The following is an 8,951-nucleotide window of genomic DNA, read 5'->3' on the forward strand; positions in this document are numbered from 1 at the left end:
CATGAGCTAGTCAAAATTTCTACTGAATTTTTCCTGATTGTTTTTGAGAGTAGAGAGTGGAGTACTGCTGGTGCATTAAGATAACATTTTAGTATAAATAATGACAGTAGTTTGAGCTATTGAGTGTCTAGAAAATTGGTCTTACCATAGCTTTCATTGCATCAGCTTCATTCAGAAAACTGGCATTGAAAGCTACAGTAGAGCAAAAATTTCTGGAAAGGTCGCTCAAACTACTTTGCAAACAACAAGTCAAGTAAAGCTTATTAAAACAAATATGGAATGTTATTATGGTGACATTATGTAAACAGCACTAATACAATTTAGTTGGCATTATCAATTTTGATACGGATATATCATCTCTTCATTAGGCCAAATAAAAAAATTATTGTGTTGGCCATAACTATATGAAAATATATGAAATTGAGGTTTGTTGTTTTATATTGTTTTGTTTTGTTTAAAAAATATATATATATATATATACAACAAAATATTTTGTTAATGAGCTAAAAGGCTAAAGTAGGATCTATCATTTTTTCTTTTTAGAATCAGAATTTATATAGCGCCTTTCACAATTCGCAGAATTTACAAGCAATTATACAAGGCGCTGGGTGTCCTTATTTCCCTGGTCACTGGATACTGAATTAGCAGATAATTACATTGTGCAACTTTTTCTGCTCCCTGCTTAAACGTGCACGACCCATACATTCAATGCCACACCATCCTACTAGGTACCCATTTATACTCCTGGGTAGAGAGAGGCAAACATAAGTAAAGTGCCTTACCAAGGACAAAAGCAATGCGATGAGTAGAGTAGCAAAAGGGATTGAACTTTTGTTAAAGACAGGCTGAGTTTCTATTTTTCTTCTTTTTTTGTTACTTTAATTTTTACCTGTATCATTTATTTTTGTTCACAAAAAAAAACCACTCTTATAACACGTTTATGGTAGCAAAATGTGTCTAATGGAGTGGTCCTCCCTCTATAGTTATGAGGAATTTTCTTATTGCGTTAATTATCACTTCCTTAGTTTTGATCAGTAGATATCAAATTATCAGTTTTATCACTTATTATCACATCAGACAAAAATTAATTTTAAAATACATTTAATTGATCTTATCATATGTTGCAGTGACCAACAAGGGCCTTAAGTTGTCCTCAAGTGTGCACAGCATGCCAGAATACTTTTAGGGACAGGGTCCAGGCCTTCCTTATAAATTGTTGAAATTTTTTAAAATGGAAGAAAAAAATAAAAAATTCTAGGATGACCACACCATAAAAGTTCATATTTCATCCTAACCATAGTGGGACTTGCGTGGTCTAAACCCTCCTTCCAGTACAAACCTTTTTTTGTAATCTGATCTATACATTGTGGGATTTGTTTTCTAATAATTTATTAATTTGATCGTTCTTGATTGAATTTCTGCTAATGCTAGTCTACGAGGAAAGTGAGAAACAATTGAAAATGCAAAATATGTTTCTTTGTTTTGAATCTCATGAATCACTCTAATGAACTTGCCACAATTGTCAAATAACTGTACTTTGCATTCACTTGCTACAATAATGTTGTCATCATAATCAATGCCTACTCTGGATGGCTTTATCACCATACCAACTTCCAACCCTCCCCCAATAATAACTTTAATGAATTGACCATCAGAGCCAAATAATTGCAATCTGTGATTTTGAGTGTCAGCCACAATGAGATTCCCTTCTTTTGTGACAGCAACATCAGAAGGTCCATTCATTTGTCCTTCAAGACCACCTTCAGATCCAATGGATTTCACCTTAAGTTTACTCTCCATGTTGTACACATGTACACAATGTTCTTTTTGATCAGGTACATACACTAAATTCAAGTCTTCATTTACATCAATACCATTACCAATTGTTAAACTATTTACTGCCGTAAGATCAAGTGATTTAATCACCTTACCATTGTGTCTACAAACTGTTAAAATACTGTTATTACTGATAGACCTATGCTTAGTTACAAACATTGAAGTAGTATTTGTGCTTGAAAATATTAGGTTGTTGTTTTTTAATTTGCGTACTGTTTTAACATCCTTTGGTAATATTATTTTACTGACAAATGCTCCTGACTTTTCAAACCTAAATGCTCCATCTGTGTTACAAACAATTAAAAACCAACCTTTTTCAGACATCACCAAATCTTGGATACCTTTATTATGACCCGTAGTACATGTGGATAGACCAACATTTTCAATAACTCTTTCGATTCCAACTTCTTTAACATTGATCATAATTGGTGATCCTTTTATTGGTGAATTACGAAATTTGATATCCAATATCTTTTCTTTTCCAAAGGATCCTTTCACAAAATATTTGCCATTATGTTCAAAAATACTTAAGTTATCCCTTATGACCGAGAATCTTAGTTTAGGACGTCCTCGGAAAATACTTCTTTCTGATAGTGTCCTTTCTGATAGTGTCCTTTCTGATAGTGTCCTTTCTGATAGTGTCCTTTCTGATAGTGTCAGATCATTAATATCTATTTTACATTTATATCTTTGAGCTATTTCAACATGAAAGGTTTGGTGATTAGTCACAGTCAATGGATTTTCACATAAAATTTGAAAGACATTTTCATTTGGCTTTTCAAAGAAACTTCCTAGTCCCTGTTTTTTTAAAGAACTCATTATGTGGTCTTTTGTTGGAGAGAAATAAACCTTCCCATCATCTCTAGGTTCTGTGTCTGGTAAGTCAATTTTTTCTTGCAGTTCTATAATTGGCTGTTGGCATGTTTGGAGGGCTGTTAATTTTCCACTATTAAGTATTCTTCCGATGCAATCTTGTTTTTCTTCAAGACATGATATATATGATTTGAGTTCATGAATTTGAGAGTTACTTTTCTCCTTTTTTGCCTTGCAGACATCTTCAAACGTTTCTTCCAATGCTTTTCCAGTTTCTCTGACTAATTTAACTATTTCTTCTACACTGTTATTGATGTCTTCTATAATATCATTTCTGCTTTTGCTAAGCTCAGAATCATTTTCAATACACTTGGTTATTCCTCTTTGTGCCTTTAGCTTATTAACATTGGCCTGACTTATCAAAGCGGTTGCAGTTACTTTGAAGTAATTGAAGGCCTCAGAAACTTCAATTGTTTCATGTTTTCCTTCATCTTCTTTGTGATCTGTAATTACACAATTTTGACAAATTGGAATCTTACAAATGTTGCAATATAATTCCATCACCTTTTCATGCAGTGGACACAATGGTTCTGGTTCCTTTTCTGGCCAGTTAGCACTGATTTTCTGTAGTATGTGGTTCTTGAGTGCAGGGAATTTTTCATGAGTATTTGTGCAAGAAGTACACAAATACTGATTACAATCCTGGCAGTAAAAGACTGCATTGCATTTACCACAACAGCACTTGATGTTATCATGACCTCTATCCAAGTTATCAGCAGATAACACTCCAATTGTATTTGATGGTAATAATTGAAGTCCGCCCTCGGGAACAGGATGTGACTGACGGCAATTTGGACATTCCAGTGCACCCTTTTTCTTTATCCAGTCTTCAAGACAGAGAATGCAGAAGCTATGCTGGCAAATTAATGTTTTTAGTTCTTGGCATACATTTAAGCAAATTGGACATCTATTTGAATCTGCAAGTGATTGCTGGATCTCATTTTCAGCCATCTTTGAATTCTGAAAATATATTTAAGCAATAATTTATGAGAATTTTACCAATTGTATATAATTTTAGAGTTGATTTAGCAAACTCAGTTACATAATATTAAATTTCTAAAACTATGATTCTCATGCATGGTCGTGACTTTCACAAGCCCAGTTCCAACCTTGTTGTTTTTGGTCAGAAAGAACAAAGATTGATCAAGTCACTGTATACTAATAGCTAGTCCACACTTCGTGCAGTTTTAGATCATTTTATCTGATATATAGTGGATTTGGGTCCATCAATTTGAGGGTTAACTTTTAGTCCGGGAGCCAGGGACCATTTATTTGCATAAAATGACCACATGTTTAGTAGGTATTATTGGAAAGTTCATCATGTGAGGGTCTTGGAACTGCCCGTCTGACGAGGTATTTCTGCTGGAATAACAGGTCAGAGGTCATTTGAAGTCAATTTTGATATGAATAATAATTTTGGTTATTACAGATGCACAGTACATCACATGCAATCATGTTGCATGTCATATGAAAGCTTATTAAATTATCTATTGATTGTTACAATGTTACTGAACTTATTGCAATCCCATAATTCCTCAGTTGTTTTTGAAAGGAAAATGTAAAAAAAATATCATTTTTTGCTAAAATTTCAAATTGTAGTTCTTTCTATTAAAAAGTATACTGTACATAAGATACAGTAGTATAATACATACTCCAAGTATCGAAATGCACGCCATCGTGCCATACTGTACATGACCTATAAATATTCCAACTATTCATTCTCAGAATTTGACTTATAGTATGATGGTGTCATGAAAAAAAAATGGAACACTAAAACAATTTCTGTACTGAGTAAGATAAGCTTTTGGTATAGATCTTGGTTTACCGCAGCGGCATCATGTGAGTGGCGTAACGTTGTCGTCGTTTGTCGTGACTGTGTCTTGTCCATTCGTACTACCAACAACACCTACGATTAAATACGATGCCACCAGGATACCATCGAGATCGTGGTTTATATCACGTCTGACAACACACTGAACAATTCCTTGTTCACTTGGAGGAAGTTTCTGAAGCCTCTTGGAGTCTTCTCTATTTAACTCTACTAGTAGGCCTAAGTGTTCATACTTTCTAAACTATCGACGACGTAAGAACCATGGCTGTACCCATACACTTCGTTTAGGCCTATGCATTCGACGTGACCAACGCTTGCTCTGGATTATCAAAACTGTAGCAGCCAACAAATTTTCTTGTCATGTGATGTTTGTTTTTGTGATGTGCGGCTTGTTAAATCGTGCTAACGTCGTGCTTGCGTCTTTGTAAAATCGTAGGTACGTCAAATTAAAATAATTTGTAGTACTGTATGTTGTCACAAATCTTAACTCTATTGTTACATTTCGTAAAAATGTCATGTTTTTATATTTCTCTCAAGTGTCCGCATAAGCGCAGCCTTGCTTGTTTTGTCCATAGAACCGTAAATGTGACAGAGCATCAATGGGACAGGTGTGTACTTTCGCACTTTGTAATAATACTTTGTAACAAATCTGTCACACTTTGTAATAACCTGTCGCACTTTGTAATAACTGTTGTCACACTTTATTTGAACCAGGTTTTGCCGATCTCTTCTTATCTCTATGATTTACAGCTTCAGAGAATTTTGTAACAGGATTAACAGGAAGCTCATTACAGTGGTTGTAAATAGTTCATCAAAAACTATGTTGTAACTTCTAACATAAGTCATTGATTTTTAAAATTCAAAAGCATACTATTATGATTTTTATCTGAAATTATAGCTAAGGTAATAAAAATGCCAAATATTTTTGAACAACACATTTTTTAAAATTTTCCAGCCTGGTTTTTAAATACTATACTGGTAATTTATTGCGAAACAGCAATGCCTGCTGTGATAATGACTCTTAAGTAGAGGTATAGTATTCTTCTTTGTTGTTTAATTGGATTATTGAGATAAGATTCTGGCAAAACCTGGTTCACCAACTTGCTGGTAAATGGGATAGTAACAGCATGGCTATTTTAGGTCAGTTAGGCGAAACAGAGTCAGTGGTGTATCAAGTTTTATGCGTGGATGAACGCTGGAGTCATTAGGCCAAAATATCTTAAATAAGCATTGGTAGTCAAGACAGTGTAGAAATTGCAGTATTCGATTAGACACATTAGGATTTTTTCGTTTTTACTTCGGCCAGAATACTACGAACTAATGGACCGTGACGGCAACGCCAAGACACTGTTCGCGTATTACACCAAGAGCTCTTTTCGTTTTTAAGGCAACTACGACGACGCAACACGTACGTAGGCTTACGGAGGGGAGTTAGCCGACCATGGTTTTATTACCAGAGAACAATGTTCCTTTGTTTTATATTTGAAAAAGGAAATGTAAAAAAAAACTTTAGTCAAATACTGTATACAAAATTACGGAAGCACCTAAGTGCCATTCGACTTGAAGACTTGTCAAGATAATTATGTTTTCAAGACGACATAATATACTTATCATGTCGACATGTCAAGATCAACTATCTTGCCAAGAAAACATACAGTTTGTATTAAGTCGACTTGTCAAGATAATTTATCTCGCCATGACAACATAACATTTTTACTATGTCGACTTGGCAAGGTAAACTATCTCGCCATGACAACATACAATTTTTATTATGTCGACTTGTCAAGATAATCTATCTCGCCATGACAACATAACATTTTTATTATGTCAACTTGACAAGATAACCTATCTCGCCATGACAGCATACGATTTGTATTATGTCGACTTGTCAAGATAACCTATCTCGTCATGACAACATAACATTTTTAATATGTTGTCTTGGCAAGATAGTTGATCTCGACACGTCGACATGATATGTATATTACTGTATGTCGACTTGACAAGATAATTTATGTTGTCAAGTCGACATAATATACATATGTCGACATGTCGAGATCAACTATCTTGCCAAGACGACATACAATTTGTATTATGTCGACATGTCAAGATAATCTATCTTGCCATGACAACATAACATTTTTACTATGTCGACTTGACAAGATAAATTATGTCGCCATGACAACATAACATTTTTACTATGTCGACTTGACAAGATAATCTATCTCGCAATGACAACATAGAATTTTTACTATGTCGACTTGTCAAGATAATCTCGCCATGACAACATACAATTTTTATTATGTTGACTTGTCAAGATAATCTATCTCGCCATGACAACATACAATTTTTACTATGTCGACTTGTCTAGATAATCTATCTCGCCATGTCGACATGAAATCTCTGCCTATTAACAGACAGTGAGCGTTTCTGTATTCTTTTGCATGATTCATTGGTTGGTAACATTTAAAGCAATGAAAGCTATTTTTACTTCCATCTGATTTTGATCATTTTAAATATAAAGCTATTCAATATGTAATTGGGAAGACAAAGCTTTAACAGTACGTCATATCATGTGTATAGAATATCGTAAAATTAGTGTTTATAATATACCTGCTTGCTATAAAATCTATGCCTTTATTCATATTGAATATGAACGAAATGTTTGTAAGAAGGCAACATTAAAACAATACATAGAATTGTACCTGTGTGTCCGAGCATTTCTAAACGTTTATCCTTTAGAATCAGTAGTATACCAGTTAATTATTGCTATATTTTACACTACTCAAATTCGACCAGAAATTCAACGCTGCTTTTTATAGTTTTCAAAGACCATGTTGTACGTAAACACTGCCTATAGGCATAAGGATACCCTAATTACATTAATAGTCAATTACGATATTTCACTCTGTATCGACTGTATACACTTTCCTCTCGACCGACTACCAAGAGATTTTGGCCTACCCTATCCATGGAGGAATTAGTTTAGTTTTAGAGAAAAAAAAAATGTATATGTATTTTCTACATATTGGTAGACCTTAAATCGATTAATAAACCTTTAAACCCCCTAAATATATTTTTTCGGTAACTCCATGGAACACTTTTGAAGGATATTGAGTGATGCCTGGCCACGCTCACTTTTTTGTCGGGGAAATAGCTTCCCCCCACTCTATTGGGGATCTCAGACCCCCGGTCGGGCAAAACGTGTAGTATTATGCATGTGCGTAACAGGAAGCCCCCCCTCCCACCGGACAGGTCAAGCTCCCCCGCTAGACAGAGCTTGTTAGACCATAAAACATATAAAAATAGGCCCATACCAAGCTAACACATGTCTGTCACAGTCTGAGAGTGCCATTTTTGGCCATCCAGAGGTTGATATTCTTTTAAAAATCTCATTTGGGAGAGGGAACCCCCACTCAACCTCTTCCTCTAGCTCGAGCCTACGAGCACAAGTCCCCCCTGTCGGACAACTTAGCCCCCCAGAAAATATATCCTAGAGCCGCCACTGCAACATACGCTGCATGATACAACGCAGTAACCACACAGTTTTAAGCAAATGCACAAACGCTCATTTTTCCTAGTTGCTTGGATTCGATCCAGTATGCAAATTGGCCAAATCTATGCAGAGATTATAGGACACCCGGTAGGATGGTCATGAGAAATGTAGCGTTGCGTCGTTGAGCAAATCGAAAGCTCATTCTCTCACAACATACGTCGCTTTGGGACTACTGTACGTCATACAATGCAGTAAGCCAACTAGTTTAAATATTATAAAACTAATTACTGTATCAGTAAAACTTGTACATTGTAGAATGCACGCGTGCAACAGAAAACAATCCTAACAACAACAACATACACTGATTTGGGAATTCAATTATAATTTCATAGCTATTTTTAAAACTTCGATATATTATAATTTTACTAAAGAAAATCACAAAAAACATGGTTTTCTGTCCAAAATATGTTGATTTGTAGAGTTCATAAGCATATAAATAGCTTCAGTAGATGGAATGTGTATTAATGAGCTTTCATTTAAGGTCTAACAAGTCTATATGGATGTTTTTCCTTAAAGTGTACCGTAATTAGGCGCGATCTACAAATTATCCCCAACGACAGAAACGCGTCTGGGAAAACCATGTATTACAAACGCGTCTGGGAATGCTATCGTCTAATTATCGTGCCTCATGAATATTAATAAGCTAGTCGGAATATGTCCCAGACGCGTCTAAACGGGTTTGTGCTGTTGAACGCGTTTGCCATTGTTTCTATTGTTTTGGGCGACAAACGCGTCTGTGTCGTTAGACCAGGCCCCGGTTGAACTACCGTTTTTGCACAATTTAAAATACTGAACAAGTTTTACTTTGAAATGAACCAAGTTCAAAGTTTAAAGGCTGCATAGTCCTAATAATTAAAT

At 35.1% G+C, this 8,951-nt stretch overlaps 1 protein-coding gene across 1 annotated transcript in view; it reads right to left on the reverse strand.

The window, feature by feature from the left end:
• Nucleotides 1-531: 531 nt before the first annotated feature.
• Nucleotides 532-8,951, reverse strand: part of LOC117100332 (tripartite motif-containing protein 2-like) — a 12,442-nt gene continuing 4,022 nt past the window's right edge. Inside the window, exon 2 of the mRNA XM_033239984.1 lies at nt 532-3,669. Coding sequence (XP_033095875.1) covers nt 1,381-3,660 — 2,280 coding nt within the window. The 5' untranslated portion in view covers nt 3,661-3,669 and the 3' untranslated portion in view covers nt 532-1,380. The remainder of the gene's footprint in view (nt 3,670-8,951) is intronic.

This window comes from Anneissia japonica, unplaced genomic scaffold (genome assembly GCF_011630105.1).
Source record: "Anneissia japonica isolate Jap-2015-1 unplaced genomic scaffold, ASM1163010v1 scaffold287991_len637273_cov151, whole genome shotgun sequence".
Taxonomy (NCBI): domain Eukaryota; kingdom Metazoa; phylum Echinodermata; class Crinoidea; order Comatulida; family Comatulidae; genus Anneissia; species Anneissia japonica.